This window comes from Camelina sativa, chromosome 15 (assembly GCF_000633955.1).
Source record: "Camelina sativa cultivar DH55 chromosome 15, Cs, whole genome shotgun sequence".
In the NCBI taxonomy this organism is placed as follows: Eukaryota; Viridiplantae; Streptophyta; class Magnoliopsida; order Brassicales; family Brassicaceae; genus Camelina; species Camelina sativa.
The window spans coordinates 18,161,160-18,184,756 of record NC_025699.1 but is presented as its reverse complement, the minus strand read 5'-3'; the positions used below and the strand labels follow the sequence as shown (position 1 = coordinate 18,184,756).

The 23,597-nt window shown below is 37.6% G+C and overlaps 2 protein-coding genes across 2 annotated transcripts; both read left to right on the top strand.

Annotated features, from left to right (window-relative positions):
• On the top strand, window positions 866-13,564 carry LOC104748582 (F-box protein At1g11270-like). The gene is made up of 3 exons (XM_010470198.2): window positions 866-1,043; window positions 6,382-7,335; window positions 13,431-13,564. The coding sequence occupies exons 1-3, from the start codon at window positions 866-868 to the stop codon at window positions 13,562-13,564; spliced, it is 1,266 nt and encodes a 421-aa protein (XP_010468500.2).
• On the top strand, window positions 21,534-22,998 carry LOC104747113 (probable E3 ubiquitin-protein ligase XERICO). Its single transcript, XM_010468685.1, has 2 exons — window positions 21,534-21,674; window positions 22,181-22,998. The coding sequence occupies exon 2, from the start codon at window positions 22,279-22,281 to the stop codon at window positions 22,762-22,764; it is 486 nt and encodes a 161-aa protein (XP_010466987.1). The 5' UTR covers window positions 21,534-21,674; window positions 22,181-22,278; the 3' UTR covers window positions 22,765-22,998.

Genomic DNA, 23,597 nt, shown 5'->3' with positions numbered 1-23,597 from the left:
TTTATAATTCTCACACACTTTTTTGGCAGGACAAAACCGGAACACCAGAAGTTTGAGATCTCTGCTATTACCGTGTTTAGGAGTTGGAGTCTGCCTGCAAATGATAGAGTTTTAGTGGACCAAGCATTGAACCGACCCTTTACCTTCTGAATCAAAGGAGCACAGTCTAACAAGGTGAGCTTCTTTGTACACAGGGGTATGCCTAAAAATCTTATAGGCAATTGTCCGTGACTAATCCTAGATGAAGAAGTGATTTGGTCTATTTCAGGTTGAGTTAAACCAGAGGTGAAAAAACTGGTCTTAGGAATACTAATGGGTAGACCTGACACAACTTCATACTCTTTGAGAAATTGTAAAACATTGTGCATTGAGGAAGCCGTTCCATTAATGCATTGAGTTGCTAATTTTGAGAACCAAACTTTATATAATAAGATTGTTGTGTGTTCCTTTTAATTTATAGTATTAACAATTAAAAAAAATATAATAGAAAATGTATTCAATATTCGTTTAAATATATTTTGCCCATTCTCGTTCAGAAATTTATCTCTCGTTTAGCAACCAATTTCTCCAACAGGTAAAAAAAAAAACCTTTTCACTCTCCTCCCCTCACAGTCAAAGTCTCACAGACATCAAAAACAAATATTCCTAAAATATTTTGAATTTCAAGGAAATTTTAATTTCCACATCGGTTTAAAAATCTCTACGCAAAATTGTTAATGGGCCTAAGCCCTAAGCCCAAGTCATAAAGAAATTAAGGTCTTCCTTTTTTCTGAGTTTTCCTTTTTTCCCAGTGTTTACAGGCTATATACTCTGTATATATTTTTTCGATAAGTGTATTGATATGATATCGATTACAAGCAAGACAATGTCGAAGAAAAGAATTGGGTCGAGACTGGTATCGAAAAGGCATCGCTCTATTGTGGATTCTCTACCACACGACGTTGTAGCGCTCATCCTCGAGAAGCTTCCGGTGAAACCTCTGCTAAGACTCAGATCTGTATCTAAGTTATGGAAATCAACTATCGATTCCCGACCTTTCAAGGAAAGATAACAAGAATCAAACAAAGTTTGGATAAAACTAAATTTCTCATTAAGTGTTAAATGTGTGATTACATTAGCTTATATACAAGAGTAGGATTAAGTGAAAGGAGGCTTAATCCTACATAAACTAAACTACACTAAACCAGTCAATTAAACCGGTTATCAATCCTAATACACCCCCCTCAAGTCTCTGAAACCGAGGCTCGATCAGGATGAAAGAGACTTGAGATTGACATACGAGATAACAAAGAATGAAAGGGACCAGGATGCAAAGGTTTAGTGAGGATATCAGCATGCTGATTGGCACTAATCACGTGAAACAACTTCAAGAAGCCATTCTTCACCTGATCACGTACAGTGTGGCAATCAATCTCAATGTGTTTAGTCCTCTCGTGGAAGACCGGATTAGTCGCGATGTGCATTGCTGATTTGTTGTCACAAAAGAGTTTGGCAGGAACACGTATCTGTACTCGTAAGTCCTTCAGCAGCTGAGTTAACCAAAGAAGCTCACAAGTTGCTAATGCCATGCTGCGATATTCCGCCTCTGTGCTACTACGACTCACGGTTCCTTGCTTCTTAGACTTCCAGCTTATCAAAGATGTACCAAGATAAACACAGAAGCCAGTGACAGAACGGCGAGAATCAGGGCAAGTACCATAATTTGCATCACTGAATGCATTGAGACATAGTTCCGTGTCCACAGAGTAAAAAAGACCCTGTCCCAGATTACCCTTAATGTAGCGTAGCACACGTATAGCAGCAGCATAATGAACATCAGTTGGACATGAAAGGAACTGGCTAAGATTGTTGACAGCAAAGGTGATATATGGCCGAGTGATAGTTAGATATAGCAATCGTCCAACCAATTCCCTATACGAAGTTCCATTGGCTAATAGGTTCCCTGATTCCCTAGTTAAATGTACAGTCGGATCCATGGGAACAGTTTCAGGTTTACAGGCTAGCATACCTGTCGCAGCAAGAATATCCAGAGCATATTTGCGTTGACAGATGGAAATCCCCGAAGCATTCCTGGCTATTTCAAGACCGAGAAAATATCGAGGAGCACCAAGATCTTTAATCTTAAACGCCTTATGCAGAGCAGCCTGAAGTGCCTGTAAGTCAAAGTCATTATTTGATGCAATCATAATGTCATCAACATAGACCAATAAGGCAATGAACCGATCACCAGTCTGTTTAACAAATAAAGTATTGTCAACAGGAGACTGCTCAAAGCCTTCACCGAGAACCACAGTCGAAAAACAATGATACCACTGCCGCGATGCTTGTTTTAGACCATACAAGGATTTGTGCAGCTTGCAGACTGCATTTGGAGGTAAAGGTGCACCACTAGCAGGAGTATACCCTTGGGGAAGACTCATGTAAATTTCTTCATCAATAGTGCCATGGAGAAAGGCATTTGTGACATCCATTTGCGTAAGAGTCCAGCCTAGTTTCGCAGCAAGACCAAGGATAAACTTGACACTTGCCAATTTTGCCACAGGAGAAAAAGTCTCAATATAATCTATTCCTTCCTGTTGTGTATATCCCTTAGCTACTAGGCGTGCTTTGTATCTGTCAATTGAACCATCTGGGTTATATTTGATAGTGTAAACCCATTTACACCCAATCACATGCTTACCTGGGGGTAAAGATTCAACAGTCCATGTGCGAAGCTGCTCTAGAGCTGTAATCTCCACATCCATAGCCTTCGGGAAATGAGGGTGTGCCATGGCTTCGCGGAAATTTTTCGGTTCTGTTTCAAGTGAACAAGAAAGAACAAAAGCCTGATAGGGAGACTTTAGTTTTGAATATGTAAGAACAGAGGAAAGAGGATAAAGAGGATCAGAAAGAAGAGGAGAAGAAGAAGAGAAAGAAGAAGAAGAAGAAGAAACAGAGGAATGGGAAGTGTGAATAAGATTGCAATGGTAATCAGATAAGTAACCTGGAGCCTTCACCTGTCTCTTTGACCTGGTCATGATCAGAGGAGCCTGTGCTGAGGCAGATGTCACAGTCTCTTGTGATGATGGCAATGGAGGAGCACTAGAGTGTGTGACAGGTAACAATGATGATGATGAGGATGATGTACGTGTAACAGGAGCAGAAGCCAATGCATTACCATCATAAACAGGATATGAGACCTTATCGATAGAATCAAGAACAACAGGTGTAGACAAGGGTGTGATGATTCGAGAAAACAAGTCTTGTTTTGGTAAATCAGATGAAATAGTTTTATAAGGAAAAACAGTTTCATGAAAAACTACATTGCGAGTTATTGAAACAATATGAGTATCGAGATTCAAAACTTTATAGCCTTTATAACCGGGAGAATATCCTAAAAAGACACACGACTCTGATCTAGGAGTAAACTTGTTTCTATCCTTAACAAGAGTAGAGGCATAACAAAGACAACCAAACGAACGTAAAAAGTTATAATCCGGTGTTTTCTTGTATAATTTTTCATAAGGTGAAATTTTATCTAACAAAAGAGAAGGAGTGCGATTAATAAGAAAAACGGCAGTAAGCACACAGTCAGACCAGTATTGTAATGGAACATTAGATTGAAACAACAATGCACGTGCAACGTTTAACAAATGCTGGTGTTTTCGTTCCACAACAGAGTTTTGCTCAGGGGTATATGCACATGAGAACTGATGTATCATGCCATGATCCTTAACAAGTTGAGTAAAAGCTAGTTCAGGAGCATTATCACTTCTAATGGCTTTAATAACAGTCTTATGTTGTGTTTGGACATGGTTAATAAAATCAGGAAAGACAATAGAAACATCACTTTTATTTCTTAGCATATAAAGCCATGTTACTCGAGTACAATCATCCACTATTGTTAAAAAATACCTATAACCTTCTACAGACTCGACAGAAAAAGGACCCCAAACATCTAGATGAATAAGATCAAAAGGCGAAGAAGACAAATGATTTTGAGATGGAAAAGATAATTTTCTTTGTTTTGCTAAAGGACAAATTGGACAATGTAAAGAACTTGACTTAGACATAGGTAAAGTACCCGACATATGCTGTAACTTGGCAGGAGATGGATGTCCTAGGCATTGATGCCAAAGGTCACCATCTACGAGCAAGGATCCACAGAAAGTTGCAGTAATAACGTCAGTTTCCAAGATATAAAGACCGTGAATTAAGACGCCTCTACCAATCGTCAAGTCCTGAGAAAGGTCCTGAAGAAAACAAGTATCGGAGTAAAAATGTGCAGAACACTGATTATGATGCAACAAAGAACTAACACTCAGTAGATTAAATTTGAAAGTCGAGACATGCAACACATTATGTAAAACTAGATGATCCGAAATATGTATGGTGCCAGTATGTGTAATTGGCACTCTAGTGCCGTTAGGGAGCGAGACTGTAACACCTGAAACAGGAAAGACTTCACTAAACAAAGCCAAGTCAGAACAAACATGGCTAGTGGCTCCACTGTCAATTATCCAAGCACCATTAGGAAGAGTAGAATATAAAGAAGTAAGTGAATGATGTTGAAAAGTGAATGTATGATTCTCATATCGGAGATTAGAAGAAGGAAATTCAATTGAAACAGTACCAGCGGTGGAAGTAGGTGCCATGGCTCCACTCTCAGTTATCGTAGCAGTTAGATGAGGAGATGACTGTTCAGGCAGCTTGACATGATTGTTGAGTTGATGGATCAAAGATTGAATTTGTTCAGTACTAAACTGAGACAAATTGAGGTTACTAGTAGTCATAGCTGGTGGTGGCATATAGAGAGGAGCAGGTTGTGTAACCGCATTAGCCATCAGTCCCGGAGTTGCATACTGAGATGGTTGAAAGTGAGACTGTGGAGGAAACGAAGGACGTTGTCCTGAAGTGCTTTGACTACGAGGTAGTGAGTATTGTTGTCCAGAAGCTCTCGGTCCAAACTTATGACCCGGTGGATAACCATTCAGCTTGTAGCACTTTTGTATCGTATGACCAGAACGGTTGCAATGAGTGTAGTATGGTCGCTGACTAGGCCTGTAGTTCACCACAGCATAAGCCGAATTATCCGGAGGACCAGTATAATAGCCTGTACTCGGATTCTGCGTAGCCTCTTGACTATAGTAACCAGGAGAAACCATTTCAGAAGGTCCAGAATTCTGAAATACTACATTCTCAAGCTTGGTAGAAGGAGTGACCGTCCTTTGTCGCTCATCCTGTGTTACCATGTTAAAAGCATCAACAATATTTGGCAAAGGTTTAAGCAATAAGATATGCCTTCGAGTAGCTTCATAACTCTCATTCAGTCCCATCAAAAACTTTGTAACTTTGCTGCGTTGTTGGAGTTTCTCCCATAGAAGAGCTGCATTACATTCACATCGTCCACAAGTGCAAACCGGCAAATCAATGTAATTCTTGTGTTCTTCCCACAACGTAACCAATTCTGTATAATAAGAAGTGACATCAAGTGAACCTTGCCTAATCGTACTCAATCGTTGTTCAATCGCATAGACTCTTGGTGCATCATCCTGCTTATAGCGAGAGAGCAAATCTTTCCAAATAGCCTCAGCAGTAGACATAAACAATAGACTCTGGCTAATCTTTTTACTAACTGAATTCATTAACTAGGTAGCTACCATGTCATTACACCTAGACCAAGATCCAGCATCGCGATGAGTATCAGCAGGTTTAGGAATTGTACCATCGATGAAGCCAAGTTTGTTGCGGACATTAAGCGCCATGCGAATTGAGCGACGCCATGAATGAAACTCAGAACCATCATTGAGACGATCGGAAACTAGAACAAGTCCAGCATGATCCGCTGCGTGCAGGAAATATGGATTCTCATACTGATCTGGAGCTTGATGAACATTGCTTTGATTCGCTGTTGAATTTGGATTAATCGATCCCATTTCTGATGATGAAATTGAGAATCAACGAAGAGGATCTGTGCCGATTGAATGATTGAAGAAGAAAGCAACATATCTAGGTCAAAGAAATCGAAATCAAAAGCAAGAAAAAGAAAACAAAAGATGCGAACAAAAGAAATTGCAATACAGCGAAAGAAAAGCGAAGGATAGAATCGATGAGAATCTGGGAAATCGAGCGGCTCATGATTTGAAGGAGCAAGCTCAATCTCAGCTCAATCAAAGAAGATGAATGAGAAACAATGGCGGAAGCTTTTTGAAATTCTGTTAGTGCTCTGATACCATAACAAGAATCAAACAAAGTTTGGATAAAACTAAATTTCTCATTAAGTGTTAAATGTGTGATTACATTAGCTTATATACAAGAGTAGGATTAAGTGAAAGGAGGCTTAATCCTACATAAACTAAACTACACTAAACCAGTCAATTAAACCGGTTATCAATCCTAATAAAAGACAACTGATCAACCGTAGGCAATCACAGGGTCCCGATGTCCTTATGGTTCGTCTCAATTATCACCGTGATGATGGTCGGAATCCAGATTCTCGCAAAATTGTGTTGGGATCATCAACTCAAGTTTGTACAGCCACGTTTCCTGTTTCGGGCAGCATGTTCTGTTACGGTAGTTGCGACGGTCTAGTCTGCGTCTACTGTATCTACACACCGAGTGTCGTGGTGAATCCCTTAACTAGATGGCATCGGACTTTTCATCTTTCCTACTGCCAACATCTCCTCATCCAAAAGTATAAAAGAAAAGAGTTTGACTTGCCGAGTCTTAAGCTTGGATTCGGTAAAGACACGGTGAAAGGCACGTTCAAGCCGGTTTGGTTATATAATTCATCCGAATTTGGCCTCAACAATGTCACCACTTGTGAAGTTTTCGATTTTTGCTCCAATGCTTGGAGGTTCGTTGTCCCTGCTTCTCCTTATCGGATAAACGCTCATCACAAACCCGTGTATTTAGATGGTTCACTTTATTGGTTCACCGAATGTGAAGAACCCATGGTGTTATCTTTCAATCTTCACACCGAAACGTTTCAAGTCGTTTGTAAAGCTCCTTTTGCATATCGATGCGACCCTCTTCAGCTCACCATGTGCGTACTTAACAACCGCTTGTGCGTATCTGAGAAAAAATGGCCGACACAAGTTATATGGTCGTTTGATTCTTCAGGCAGCGGCAACAAGACATGGAAGAAACTGTGTTCGATAGATCTCACCTTAACGGTTTCTTACTTTAAGGAACCCGCCTTGGCTCTGTCGCCGATAGCTATTCTGGAGAAGAAAAGGTTACTCCTTCAAGGTCCCGATTGGGTGGACCCACTGGTGACATATAATCTCCATAGCAAATGCTATAAATTACTCTACAAACCAATCAAACCTAGAGCTCCTGTTTCTTATTTCCAAAGTTTGTTCTCTGTTCTATAATTTGATTCTTTTCTTTTCTTTGTATCGATGAGAACCATTGTAACTTAAAAGCAACTTTCGCAACTCTGAATTATTAGAGATATATTGCTTGCTTCCTCTAGGCTGTGCTTCATTCACAATGATACAACGCCTATGAAGAGTGCTTCTCATTACTTAATCAAAGAGACTTACAAAGGATATATAGAGGTATACAACAACAGTTAGTTACAGTTCCTACGTCGTATGACTAAGTCGTGGAGAGGCCTATATAACATTGGCACGTTAGTGTCACTGTATGACTAAGTCTTATGTTAATGCCCATCAACCTCTTATCCGTTCATCACTCCAATAGTTTGCTTCATGGATTTCTCGTCTTTGAAGGATACGGATCAGAATCCTCTTGATAACCTCTCCTTCGAGCTCAGAATATATACTTTCAAGATTCTGATCTGATCTCTGGCGGCCCCAAGGAGAAATTAAGCACGGATACTCAACACCTTTATTATTGCCGTTCACACTTTCATCACCAAGTTACATTACTTGAGAAATCACAACCATAACTCTTGATACCATAAAAGATCTAGAATATCTATACTATTAAAGCAGAAGTACTCTCTAGAGTAAAAATGGACCATGACTTGGTTTTGGTAGGTTTTTCATTAAAAATGATTAGAGAATCATAAAATTTAATCTAATTAACCTATAGTTTTGATTTCTTTAAATGACAAAAATACCCTCGGTCGATCACTTAAAAAATTGCCGGGTCGGGACGCGGATCCTAAAATATCCGACTACAGAAAGAAAAAAACCCGCGGATCTGTTTGTATTCCAGAATAATATTTTTTGGATCCAGTATATTATTTCATTCAAGATTAATTATTTAAGATCCCAAACAAACTCATTCGATATAAGCAAACACTTTTATTTCATTTTCTTTTAAGGTATTTAAATGAAAACCATAAATTTTAATTACCAAAAATTCGGATATTTCCTTAATTACCGAGATTGATCTTAACAGATAATCTTTTAAAAGGAATATTTAGTGATTCAGATAATCTTTTAAAAACGAATATTCAAGTTACCAAATCTGACTAAATTGCTTGATTTCCGATATTATAATATTTCCTTAACGAAATTATAGTAATTAATTGTGAGTAGTATAGATAGAAAGAATTATAAACGCAGAAATTATCTATATGTAAAGTTGTAAACTAATTTACAGAAAAGGTGTACTGTATATCCCACATCGACTAAATATTTTGGAATACGGTTCATAATCACTATAAATATGTGACTAAAATGTTTTGAGTACAAATGAGCAGGAAACTTGATTTATCAGGTATCCAAATTTAACAGTTTAATTTGATTCTATTTGAGAATATTTAAACTTTTAAAAAATAAACATATTATAATATATTTACATTTTTTAAAAAAAGTTTAAGATATTATAAATATTTAAATTTTTATAGATGGTTAAATTATTATAAATATTTGAACTCCGTCGAAAGTTTAAAATATCATAATATAAATTTAAAGTCTATAAAATATTTAAGTAATATTAATATTTTAATTCTAAAAAATTTAAAATATAAAACTTTTTTGAGTTAAATCCGTTAAAACATGTATTTTTATCAAACTATAAATTAAGTCATGGAAGCAGGGTGTGTCTATCCTCTTACGAAACTACTATCTGATATTGCGGAGTGTCTATTCTCTTACAAAACTACTATCTACTACTGTGGTGTGTCTGTTTCCGTGAAAAACTACATTTTACAAACTACTTACTCTATTAGGATTTCCAATTTACTGTATAACCCCAAATATACAAATAAACACTATATAAACAAATAAAATAAATCAAATAAAAAACTATATTACAAAAATACAAATTACAAAAAAAAAATAACTAACAAAATATATAATTCCGTGCTATAGCACGGGTATCACCTAGTATTTTCTATTATTTCTCTTAACACCCAATGGATGCCTACTACATATTTATACAAGACTGTAAACTCTAAGTATGTGCAATGTAAAATACTAAACAACCCTTTCATTAAACATTCGTTCACATCTTTCTCAACATTGACTTAGACACTTAGTAGTTTAGCCTATACGGCATGTGATTTGCTAATTACTATCACCACAATAACATCATAAGGACTTTCAGTACTCGAGCTCCAGTGTTGACTCCATAAATATTCTAAGTCAAAGTATCCTAAAAATTTAAATATTAAGATTTGTTCAATATTTATCATATTGTTTTAAAAATATCAATTTAAACTATTTTACAATTTTCCAAGTTAACATATCCTAAAAAATTATTTTGTTTTATATAATAATGCTTTTCAACTAAAGAAATGTATGAAATTCGACGCATATTAAGTCAATGTTCATACTTTTCAAAAAAAAAAAAAAATTGTTTTATCTTTATAATTTTTTTAATAATAATTTTAAATAGACTATGAAAGATTATGATGGAAACTTTATTTGTTTCAAAAAAAGAACCCACATGTGACTTTTTTCAAAGGAGTTTTCTCGTTTTTAGTATAACTGAAATTTCTCAAAATATCACAAGGGTTTCAACTCGTAAGGGTGATCAATTTTTTTAATTAATTGCACTTTTCAAATACTATAAAGGGCACTTTTCAAATACTATAAAGGGGATAATTAATAATTTATAATATATTCTTACATCTCTAATTTCCAAAAAATTAATATAATTGTATTAGTAAACATTAATATAAGTTATATATACTAGGAAGATCTTAGATATAAAAAAATTGAGTAAAAACATGGAATTTAAAATTTACTAAACATTGATTATCATTTCGTGTTTAAGTTTTATACTTTATATCCAATTATCCGCTACAACTTTTCGGACCCGACTATTGCAGTTTGAATCAAAAGCTTACCTATTCTACTATTTAAAATATCATCTTTAGTATTATCATCACACTTTTACTAAATTTAATTTACAACTTAACTTAGTGTTGAATATATATTGGTTGTTCACCTCTACGTTTTAGTACCACCTACCTATACCTAGTTACATTATAGCTTCAAACACTTTCATAGTTTCATACTTTCATTAGCTCTCCTTCAAAAGTTTTTTTTGGAGCGGTTAGCTTTAATGGTTTTTAAAAAGTTTGTCCTTTCGATAAGGTCGGACCATGTGGAGCGTTGGAGTATTCTTACGATACATTATATATGGATAAAATGCCAAATTACAATTTGATATGTACACATCAAAATAATTCAAAAGAAGACGAAGAAGACAAAGTGTAGAACATGAAGGCCGCAGGTCCTGTGAGGGCCCAAGAGAGGACACATGGCCAACGTGAGGTTTTTTACTCAATACAACGTAACTAATGTGTCGTGACATGTTTTATTCAGATTTGGGATAACGACAAAATCAATTTCACAACACTATTTTTTCTCGAATCAATTCCATAACCCTTATGTCGGGGTTTTGTACGACATTTTTGTAAATCAAGTATTAGTTTAAGGGTGTATAATACTATTTAAATTATGGTTCGTATCTTGTGTGATTTGTCTCATCGTATTTATAGAAGAAGCTATCAATAGCTCTCCACGATACCTACTAGCAAAAAGCAGTGACCACCTAACTCATAAATTTTTTAAAATGGAATTCTAAACGTTTCGAATGCATAACTCATTAGTACTAAATTACACAAGAGACTCGAGTCAAAACTGGACGTCAAAGTACAATTTAAACGTGTATATTTGGGTTAAAAAACAATTTCTATAGTCGATAAAATAAATATACGAATTATAGTGAAATTATCAGATTTTAAAATTTTGGATGTGTAGTTAGGTTTCTTGCGGCAGCTGTGTATGTTTTAATTGTTATATCATTTTCATCTTTGTTGTCGTATTAATGTTGTCCACTCATCCATTCAGTTTTCCTCTCTTTTATTTCAGATTACTTCCATGCTTACAAAATTATTAGAGAATTATATATAGATGAAGATGGATCATTCTTAATGGAACTATAATTAAGAAGGTTGTTCTATTATATAAACAAGAATACAAATGTAAAAAAAGAATACTATGAGAATGTATATATTGTGTAAGTTTTGTGTCCCTATATCAAAACTATATCCACTTCCATTTTGTAAATCTCAGCAACGACATCAAGATCGGCCGTGTTTCAATTGAGTTCATAAATGAGTTAGGCGGCTGAGGCCTCACAACATAAGCTAGAATAATTAGCTTAAATACTTAGGCTCCATTTTTTTTTTAATATGAATAAATATGGTAGTATCTTTTTGCTAAATGTCACAGTTCTCGTTGTGATAGAAATATAAAAAATCTATAAAATGATTTATTAAAAGAGTAATATTTCTGAATTGTGTTGTATACAGATGAACTAGAAAATATTCATTTATTCTACATTTTTTCATTCATCTTTATTCCATTATTCTTTTGATATTAAAAAAATAATATCTATTTGTATGGATTTCATATTTTCTCCATTTTTAGTTTCTCAATTTTTTTGAATCTTAGCACTTTCAAAATTATGAGCAAAAAACTCTTCTATATTTTTTCATTATTTTTTATTTTAAACCCTTCCAGTTTTATGTATGAACCAGTTTTTAATTGGTAGTTATATACTTTTATAAATATTTTTCTAAATAAACTCATCCCTTTTTCTTTCAAGATATATTTTGTTGGTTAATAAAATATATCTTGAAAGAAAAAGGGATGAGTTTATTTAGAAACAACAATTTTGGAGAAAAACAACAATTATACTCTTTTGACGACGGCGATGGAGATGGTTCTAGGGTTTTGACCTGACTATGAGCGTTTATTATTTTGGTTTTCTTTGGGTTTGATGCGGTTGTTACGGGATTTCATTTGGGTGTTGTGATATTGGATTCAGATCCCCGGATCGGAAATTCAATCGAAGGAATCAAAATGATCCTCGGAAGAGGATTGGTCGAATCTGGAAGGTTGGGCAATCTTGGTGGATCTTTGCTGTAATCTGTGCGGATCTGTATCTCTGGTGGTCCGCTGATTTCGATATCAAAATGGGAAGACGGAAGGATTCGAATTTGTTTTTCTTTGGGCTTCTCATGAGATTTGGGGATCCTTGGTATGATCGGGTTACGACTGGCTTTAATGGTTTGATCTGGTGCGCTATGCATATCTTGCTTGATGATTGGCGATTACAAATTTCACGAGATATGGTGGGTCGGATTTTCTGGGATTCGATTGGTCCTATGAGTTCGTGGGTCTACTCCTCTGTCGAGTATAAAGACCTGGCCTTTGTGCAATAGGAAAATCATCACTCACAGTGTTTTGTTCTCTGTTTCGAAGCTTCTTGTGCTTATCTTTTATGCGTCTTGTTTTTGTTGTTCGCAACATTTCTTGTGGTGATGTCGGAGAGTCTGGTTCTCAGTAAGGGGTCGAATGTGATGAAGACCAAAGTGAAGGTTCCGTATTTTGACAATACGGCATTGATCAAAGGTTATTCCAAGACAATGGTCGGGAGATGTATGAACCCGAAGATGCAAGACATGAAGGCTCTCCTTCTTATGTTCCCGCGGATTTGGCATATGTCTTAATCCAATGCAACTAACTAATTATAAGACTTTGAGATAGATGTGGAGAGTTTAAAAGCCACTTATACCAATTTTGTCCCAAAACAGGCTAAAACCAACAAAACATTGCTTAGAAGCGGTAAACAGCTATGTTAGTGTTTCTGTGGTTAAAATGTGTCTTAATCCAATGCAACTGACTAATTATAAGAGTTTGAGATTGATGTGGAGAGTTTAAAAGCCACTTATACCCATTTTGTCCCAAAACAGGCTAAAACCAAGAAAACATTGCTTAGAAGCACTAAATAGCTTTGTTAGTGTTTCTGGGGTTAAAATGTGTCTTAATCCAATGCAACTAACTAATTATAAGAGTTTGAGATAGATGTGGATGAGTTTATTTAGAAACAACAATTTTGGAGAAAAACAACAATTATACTCTTTCGACGACGGCGATGGCGATGGCTCTAGGGTTTGACCTGACTATGAGCGTTTATTATTTTGGTTTTCTTTGGGTTCAATGCGGTTGTTACAGGATTTCATTTGGGTGTTGTGATATCGGATTCAGATCCCCAGATCGGAAATTCAATCGAAGGAATCAAAATGATCCTCGGGAGAGGATTGGTTGAATCTGGAAGGTTGGGCAATCCTGGTGGATCTTTGCTGTAATCTGTGCGGATCCGTATCTCTGGTGGTCTGCTGATTTTGATATCAGAAAGGGAAGACGGAAGGATTCAAATTTGTTTTTCTTTGGGCTTCTCATGAGATTTGGGGATCCTTGGTATGATCGGGTTACGACTGGCTTTAATGGTTCGATCTGGTGCGCTATGCATATCTTGCTTGATGATTGGCGATTACAACTTTCACGAGATATGGTGGGTCGAATTTTTTGGGATTTGATTGGTCCTATGAGTTCGTGGGTCTACTCCTCTGTCGAGTATAAAGACCTGGCCTTTGTGCAACAGGAAAATCATCACTCACAGTGTTTTGTTCTCTGTTTCGAAGCTTCTTGTGCTTATCTTTTGTGCGCCTTGTTTTTGTTGTTCGCAAAATTTCTTGTGGTGATGTCGGAGAGTTTGGTTCTCAGTAAGGGGTCGAATGTGATGAAGACCAAAGTGAAGGTTCCGTATTTTGACAATTCGGCATTGATCAAAGGTTATTCCAAGACAGTGGTCGGGAGATGTATGAACCCGAAGATGCAAGACATGAAGGCTCTCCTTCTTATGTTCCCGCGGATTTGGCATATGGAAGGCAGAGTTGCTGGTGCAGACCTAGGGATGGGGAAGTTTCAGTTCGATTTCGATGAGGAATCCAATATGCTTGAGGTGCTAAAGTTGGCTCCATTTTACTTTGACCATTGGATGGTCTCCATGGTTTGCTGGCGTCCGGTCGATCCTTCCTACCCGTCGTCCTTGACCTTCTGGGTTTGAGTCATGGGTGTACCGTTCCAATTTTGGGCTGCTCCAACCTTCAGGAGCATATGGGAAGCATTGGGATCTGTGTTAGATGTCGATATCGATGGAGGGAGGATTCAGGTGACTGTCAATGGTCTCAAATGTCTCTGTTTTGAGACGGAGGTGGAGTTTTTCAATGGTGAAGCCACTGTGGTGTCCCTTCGCTATGAAAGGCTGTTTGGCTTTTGCAAGAAGTGTTTTAGTTTGTGCCATGATGAGGATCATTGTCCTCCATTAGAGGAACCTACTATAGCACCACTTGTCTTACCTCGGGAGGATGCTGATCGCAGACACCAGAGCTATAAGGGTGCGGTTAAGTCAGAGAGGCAGAGAGGTTCTGGATCGGAGGGAGGTGCTAAATGGGGTTATCAAGGTAAACACAGTGGCGAGGGGTCTCAGGCTGATGGGAAGAGACCTATGGAGGGGCGGTCTGATAAAGGTTACAAAAGTCGGTCGACTTTTCCAGTTGGGGAACCGGTGCACAAGCAACGTCGTTTCCAACCGTCTGTGCAACATAACGAACACAGACAACCTTGGGAAGTTGCGAAGGGGTCTGAAGAGCACCTCAATGATAAGTTGGAGCAGCGTGATTCTGGTGTTGTTACGGTTCCAGTGGATGATCTTCGTCCAAGTAAGGTGGTGCGTAAGGCATTGTTTCAAGAGGGTGCTTCGACGGACAATGTGGATACAGTCGCAGAGATGGGTGCTATTTGTGCTGTTTTAAATCCAGGGGTAACAATGCAGGCATCTCATGTTGAGAAGGAGGAGTCTGGTGTTGTTGCTGTCCCTAATGGGGACAACGACACTATGTCTGTCCAGGAGCATGTTGTGCAGGACCTTGCTGTGGATGCTGGTGTGGTTACGAAGAGTGTTCAGGAGAAGGAGGTCTTGGTTCCCATGGTGGAGGAGACTATCGATATGCAGGTTGATACTGATGCGACAGAGGAAGAAGGGAATGAGGATCAGGCTGTTGCTGGTATGGAGGAGGAAGCTTTCGTTGGTGAGAAACTTGTCATAGCAGGGACGAGAGTATTCCAAGTCAAACTACGGTTGTGGAGAAGTCATGTAAGGGAAAAGGCGCCATAGGTACCCAAGGTCTGGGTTCCAAGAAACTGAATGTGTATGTACGTACCCCCTGCAAGCGACCAGCTTTAAAGGGCTCTGCTTTGGTTGGAGACACGGTTACCCTGAAGCCTCAGGATATGGAGAAGGGTATCGCTGGTGGAGCTAAGCCACCAATTTCAAAGCTTTCAAAATGAAGATACTAAGTTGGAACTGCCAGGGACAGGGCAATAAAGCTACTATTGGGTATCTTAGGGATTTATGGGGGAAGCATAAGCCAGATTTCTTGTTTTTGTCTGAAACTAGACAACCTTTTTCTTTTTTAGAGTCTTTTGTTGGTCATTTTGGTTATTCAGCTTTAAAAACTGTTGAACCTATTGGATGTAGTGGTGGCTTGGCCTTATTCTACAATAATAATAATAATAATAATGTTTATTTTTTATTTGAATCAAACAGACTCATTGATGTGGAGATTAATTATAAAGGGACCTTGGTGATACTCTTTCTTGGCGAGGTTGGAGGGACAAGAAACCGATACGGTGTCGACTAGACCGTGCATTAGCAAATGACCAGTGGCATGATTTATTTACTGATTCTTTTACGGAATATTTACCATGGATTGCATCGGATCATATGCCGGTGTTAGCAGTAATTGAGGACAAAGTTCATCGGGATAAAAACAATTTTCGTTTTGACCGGCACTGGCTTCATAAGGATGGGCTCTTTGGAGCAATAGCGGAGGGGTGGGATGTGGGGGTCGGTTCATCGTCTTCCACTTTAGTGGGCAAAATTATTACATGTCGGCGGGCCATTTCTCAATGGCGGAAACCTCAGGTACCATATGGACGGGAGACAATTGAGGATTTGAAAAATAAATTAGCGGTGGCACAAGAGAATGACAATACATCAGTTGATGAGATTGCGGAACTTACTTGGCAGTTACGGGAAGCGTATCGGGATGAAGAGGTTTATTGGTATCAGAAAAGTAGAAGTCGCTGGATGAGATTTGGGGATAACAATACCAGTTATTTTCATGCCCAGAGGAAGCAGCGGCGGGTCCGAAACCAAATTGTCGGTCTTAGTACTTGGTCGACAGAGGAAAGTGAGATCCAAAATACTGCATTTTCGTATTTTGAGAAGCTTTTCACTTCGTCAAACCCTTCCGATTTTGAGGAGAGTCTGGCCGAGATTGGTACATCTATTAGTCAGGTCACAAACGATTCTCTAACATGGGAAGTTTCTGAGCTGGAGATTAAGCAGGCACTATTTATGATGCATCCGGATAAAGCCCCGGGACCGGATGGTATGACGGCATTATTTTATCAGAAAGCTTGGAGTACGGTTAAAGCGGATTTGGTCCTTTTGGTTAATTATTTTCTTCAGGAGGGAGTTTTTGATAAACGGTTAAATGAGACAAATATTTGTCTTATTCCGAAGGTAGATAAACCAACCAGGATGTCAGAGTTGCGTCCGATCAGCTTATGCAATGTTGGGTATAAAATTATTTCCAAGGTTCTATGTCAACGACTGCGTACTATTCTTCCGTCTTTGGTTTCCGAAACACAGTCGGCATTTGTGGCGGACCGTTATATTTCGGATAATATCTTGATCACGCAGGAAATGTTCCATGGCCTCCGTACTAACCCTTCATGTAAAGGGAAATTTATGGCCATCAAGACGGACATGAGTAAGGCTTATGATAGGGTTGAATGGTCTTTTGTTGAGAAATTGCTTCATCAGTTTGGTTTCTGCGAGACATGGATATCTTGGATTATGTGGTGTGTGACATCAGTTAAGTACAAGGTATTGATTAATGGTCGTCCTCGGGGATCCATTATTCCACATCGGGGATTGCGACAAGGGGATCCTTTGTCGCCTTATCTTTTTATTTTGTGCACGGAGGTGCTTATTGCTCATTTTCGGAAAGCAGAACAGGCAAAGCTTATCACTGGTATCAGGGTTTCCACTGCTAGTCCTCCTATTTCGCACCTGTTATTTTCGGATGATAGTTTGTTCTTCTGTCGGGCTACAAAAGAGCAGTGTGAGGTGGTTTTGAGGATTCTCAAACAATATCAGCGGGTTTCTGGTCAGCAAATCAACTTCCAGAAGTCCTCTATTCAATTTGGACATACGGTGGATGTTAATCTCAGGGAGGAATTAAAGGAGGTCTTGGGTATAACAAATTTGGGCGGGATGAGTTCTTATTTGGGCATCCCGGAAAGTTTAGGTGGATCTAAGACAAAAAAAATTTTTGTTTGTCCAAGATAAGCTGCAAGCACGGGCTAGTGGGTGCCTGCAAGATTGTTATCCAAAGGGGGAAGGAGGTAATGATTAAATCAGTAGCCACGGCGGTTCCTACCTTTGTAATATCGTGTTTTGTCTCCCAAAGACGGTCACGAGAAAGCTGACAAGTGCCATTTCGAATTTCTGGTGGAGCTCGTCTGAGCAATCACGGGGACTACACTAGATCGCTTGGGATAAGCTATGCTCCAGCAAAGATGCTGGGGGATTGGGTTTTCGGTGTTTGGATGATTTTAACACCGCTTTGCTTGCCAAACAGCTTTGGCGGCTAATTACGGTGTCGGATTGCCTTTTTGCACGGGTTTTTAAGGGTCGTTACTATCGGTATTCTGAACCTTTAGATCCTATTAAGTCTTATTTGCCGTCTTATGGGTGGCAAAGTATAGTTTCTGCTCGCTCTCTGGTTAACAAAGGACTAATTAAACGGGTAGGATCCGGTGGTTCCATTTTGGTATGGACAGACCCCTGGATTCCTGCCCAATCCCCGAGACCAGCACTGAGCATGGGGGCTCCTACTGACCCTCAGCTCCGAGTTTCAAATTTTATTGATAGGAGTTCAAACTCCTGGGATATGGCTCAGCTTACGGCTACGTTTGTACCGGAAGATGTGGCTATAATCTCTGCCTTACCATTGCAACATCCGGATAAACCGGATTTGCTGGGCTGGCATTTTACTAAGTCTGGTACATATTCCGTTAAATCAGGGTATCATATCCTCCGTTCAAAGCACACAGTTCCTACTGAATTGAGTGTCTTTGGGCCGAGCATTGTTCCTCTTCAGGCCTTTGTGTGGAAAATTAGATGTCCTCTGAAGCTTCGACATTTTCTATGGCAAGTGCTATCGGGGTGTATGGTAGTTGCGGCTAATCTAAGGAAACGTGGTATCTGTGGAGAGGCCACATGTAGTCTTTGTGGTTGTCAGGAAGAGACAATTAATCATACCCTCTTTGAATGCCCACCAGCTAGACAGGTTTGGGCTTTATCCCAATTCCCGACAGCACTGGGTTTTTTCCCATCGGAGTCGGTTTTCACGAATATGGATTCCCTATTTTGGCGATTCAACAATATTCCAAACCAGGAATTCTTCCCCTGGATCTTGTGGTATATTTGGAAAGCACGCAATGATAAACTTTTCAGTAATTTGGATTCAAATTCCCTTGCTATATTACGAATAGCAGAGGATGAGGCAAAGGCATGGGCTCTGGCTCAGACAGAGGATATGGTTCACACATCGAATGTTCATGATGCGGTTCTACCATCTAGAAACGGGGGTTTGGGGGCTTCTCGGTCTTTCTCAAGTTATACTTGTTTTGTTGATGGCTCTTGGAAAGCAACAGATCGCTATGCGGGTCGAGGATGGTACTGTACATCACCTTGGGGAGAGGCTCCTACTATGGGTGCTGCTAACCTTCGTCGTAGTCTATCCCCTCTTTATGCCGAGATTGAGGCCCTTGTCTGGGCTATGCGTTGTATGATTGGGACGGATAATCAATCTGTGGTATTTTTCACCGACTGCTCTGACTTAGTGAAAATGGTGTCTTCACCTTCCAAGTGGCCAGCCTTTACGCCTTATTTGGAGGAGTTTGTTTCGTTTGCTTTGGTTTACGTCCCTCGCTCCCAGAATGGTAAAGCGGATAATCTAGCTCGACGAGTTCGTTCAGTTTCGCACTTAGTTACCTATGTAAACAATTTCCTTTGTTTTGGCTCGTTTGAGTCATTCTTGTAAGCTGTTGACAAAAAAAAAGATATATTTTATTGGGTTTTTAAATATACCTTTTCTTAAAATTGAGACATGTATTGGATACAATAATAAATGTATATATTAAACATTAATAAAATCTAGTTGAAAACTTACCAACTAGAAATAACAAAATATATTTAAATAAAAATGCAAAACATTATATAAAATATCTTTAAATGGATATAATTTATATGGGTGATTTATATTAACTAATATATCTTGAAACGCAATATTATTTTGATGACTCTAGGCAGAAGAAATGCATAATATGTATATGATTACAATTTTCAAGCGGAAATAATTTGTTTGATTATAGTAACCAATGATATAAACAAGAACTAAAATTAAAATATACATATAGCATAGAAAATGACTTTAATTAATATATATATACATGTTACTAGAGAAACTTTTTAAGATCATATATTTAGCGGTTAACTATAAATTGTTTATATACAAATAAATACAATCATAATTTTAGTATATGTGAAGTCTTTGAACGACTTTCTTATTCAGGAAGTACTTGTGTGTGCAACACCTCAGTTTATAGAGAACTTTGGAGGTTTTGATGTCTTCTTTGCAGTGTAATATACATGTCTTCTTTGCGGTATGGAGGAGGAATCTATGGATCATTTATTTTTCTAATGTTCTTTATCAACGGAAATTTAATTTAAAACAATGTTGAAACTGTAGTCCATAATCCCATTTATAGCATGAAATCCTGTTAACCAATGACTACCTTTAGCTTCTAGAAGCAAAAACACCTTTCTTGCATCGCTTCAAACATGGAATGCATGCGTTTATTAAATTTGGACGGAGCGAAATCGACGGTTTCATAATAGTATAACGCTCTCCTCAAATTATGTTTTCCTCACAATCTTCAATGTCATCAAAAGTGTGCCCAAATTCTGATTTTTTTTCGTATCCCAAACCGAGTATATTTTCTTCAATGTTGGGTAAAGGCTAAGTACGAATTCCCTCCTTGGATTGAATCTTATTATGTACTTGTCCTCTCTTAGGAATGTGCTTATCTTCTTTTTCCCTTGCTCTCTTCTCTTTCTCCTTCTACCATTTTGGTTGGATTTTCCTCTTCTTTATATGTCGGTTATTGTAATAGACGAGTGGTTTATCTAGTAAATATAATCTTTCAATTTCTTTGTTGTATATTCTCGAAAATAACATAAGAATTCAAATTAAAATATACATATGGCATAGAAAAACTACTTTAATTAATATGTTATATATTCATGTTACTAGAGAAAAACATTTAAGGGCTTCTTGTTTTTATAACAGTTACATTTTAAAGAATAAATATTATTGGTTTGACAATATTTTGTTTTTTCTTTTGTTTTTTTGTTGGTCGGGCATGACAATATATCTAATATGTATGTAGATAATGGAATAACTGAATAATTGTTAGCCAAAGAAAGAATTGAACTGAATAAATAATTTGGAGAAATTTTTTATAAAACTAAATTTTTCAAAAAAATAACTATAAATTGTTGACACTCTAGTTTTAGAAGATTAATTATGTTTTTTTTTCTAACTAAATCTTTAACATGCTAGTAATATATAGCATAATCACTATTCCAAAACGTGAAAACATGGATAAATTGCATATTATTTATCATATTGTTTACGACAGTGATTGTGATATAAAAAGTAGACAAAATGCTAAATACAGTGTTAAATTTTGTTTGTTGGTACAAAAACATGGTATTAATGTTTGAAAATGTTAAATCATATTATATTTTCAGTCTAAATAAAATATTCAAGTGTGGACAAAAAAGAAGAAAAAAAGTTAGTGCCAAGCACTACATTTAAGAAATGAAAACACCCTACTTACTAATATCTTTTTCCATTAAAACATGGATTATTATTGGCAGTGTATGATTAAACAAAATGGAATAAAAAAATTTGGAAGCAAGTACAATTGTTGATATAAAGTAACCATGGTTAAACTGAAGAACCTGAAAAGGCTGAGATAGACCTAAACTAGATTGACTAACCATAGTTAAAGCTTCTCTGGTTAAAGATATTGGAAGCTTTTGATATTTGCTTTGCTATATATTAAACAACAATTGGAACCTCCTCTTTTATCAGAAAACACACAACACTTTCTCAGATTCCATCACTACTTTCACACCAGGAAAACTCACAATAAAAACTTCATCTTTACTCTTGAATTGGTGATCATCGCTTCTCTTACTTGACTCTAGAGGTTCGTAGTCTCGTTCCCCTAATTTTTTGATTTTTTTTCCATAGAAAGATTAACCTTTGATTGGCCCAGAAACACGTTTGATTGATTATTTGTTCTTGTTTCTTTCATAAAGTTTGCATCTTTCAGAGGTTTTGATCCGTGTTTCTTGATTTAGGGTCAGAATATTGTGTGTTGTACGGATTAGACGCGTCTGTGGAACTAATTGTACAAAGATTCTTGAACCCTTTTGAGACTGATTAGTGTTTTCTGGGTTTGAGGCACCTCGAACGATTGGAGTAAAATCAACTTGATAAAGCTTTGTGCTTTGGTTTTGATTTGTTTTTAAGATATAGAGTTATTTCTCTTTCTGGATCAAGATCATTATATGAGACCTCCAACTGTATTGATTGCTCATACTAGACATTGAAATCTATGTGCTTTGGTTGGAGTGTTTTAAATTATCAGTTTATTTGGTTGAGTCCTTCTTCAATGATGTGCTGACTGTGTCCATAATGGTGTTTTTACAGATCACATACCTTGTACCGACAAAGATTTGATCAAGATTTACATCTTGTTTCAAGAATCCAGAGCAAACCCGTTGTAGCAGTTTCCAAGAATCGAAAGAATGGGTCTATCGAGTCTTCCTGGTCCATCAGAAGGAATGCTATGTGTGATATTAGTTAACACAGCATTATCTATCTCCATCGTCAAAGGCATTGTTCGGTCGGTCCTTGGCATAGTAGGAATCCGTCTCTCGCCACCTTCATCCTCGCCTTCCTCAGTGACTGCGTCTTCAGAGAATCCAACTTCAGAGCCTTTCGATTTCCGGGTTTGCCAGCCTGAGAGTTTCCTTGAGGAATTCAGGAACCGGACTCCGACGCTTAGGTTTGAGAGCTTGTGCAAGTGCAAGAAACAGGCGGACAACGAGTGTTCGGTTTGCCTGTCGAAATTCGAAGGGGATTCAGAGATCAACAAGCTAAAGTGTGGCCACTTGTTTCACAAAACTTGCTTGGAGAAATGGATAGACTATTGGAACATCACTTGCCCACTGTGTAGGACTCCTCTTGTTGTTGTGGCAGAAGACCACCAGCTTTCTTCTACTGTTTGGTGACTGCTTTTCACTGTATAGTGCTTTTTTTGTTTTTTTGTTTGGGTGTGTTTGTTTATGTACAGCTACTTTACTATGAATTAGGCTGCGTCGCGGTTGATTGTCGAACAGATTTAGACCGGGGATGGGTAATCTGATGTACATATCTTGTGAGTTATATATATATACACCCATGTGTAATGGAGCTCTTGTGTGAACATAGTTTTCATGAATCTATGTGAGTGTGTGTGTGGATTACGGCCTCATGTTTACAAAGTCGTATGAGTAATTAAGCTATTCAAAACGTATGATTGGATCATAGTCTCTTTTGAAGTTACATTTCTCTAACCATACAAAAAAAACAAAAGCGCAAGAAAGAGAGTTATTCTGAACCTGCATGTAGTTGTGGGGTGGAGGATGATCCTGGTCTCACGGCGTAAATTTGTCTAGATTTCCCTGAAACAGATTTTCCGGTTTCAGGGCGTAAACTGATATAGTAAAGAGGGTTAAGAAGTGATGGACATATGGAGGGTAGAGATTAGAAGTTGTGTTCAACGGTGGAAACTATTTGGAGCTCAAAGACAAATTTGGATCATTCATGACTCATGAGATTTGTGTTGAGATTGTTATCTACTTTCTTCTCCATTTTGTTCTCAGTCTGTTTTGAGAATTTGTGTTGAGATTGTTATCTACTTTCTTCTCCATTTCCTCTATGTTTGTTTCGAGAATTCTGTTGGTTAATTTACTCATTGTAGCTTGAGTTGTTTCTTCCTCTATGCTCTAGCAATTTAAGAAGTGAACATTGTAACATTATAATGTTTGATTTGTTCTAATAGAGAAATTGTAGTTGATATGTA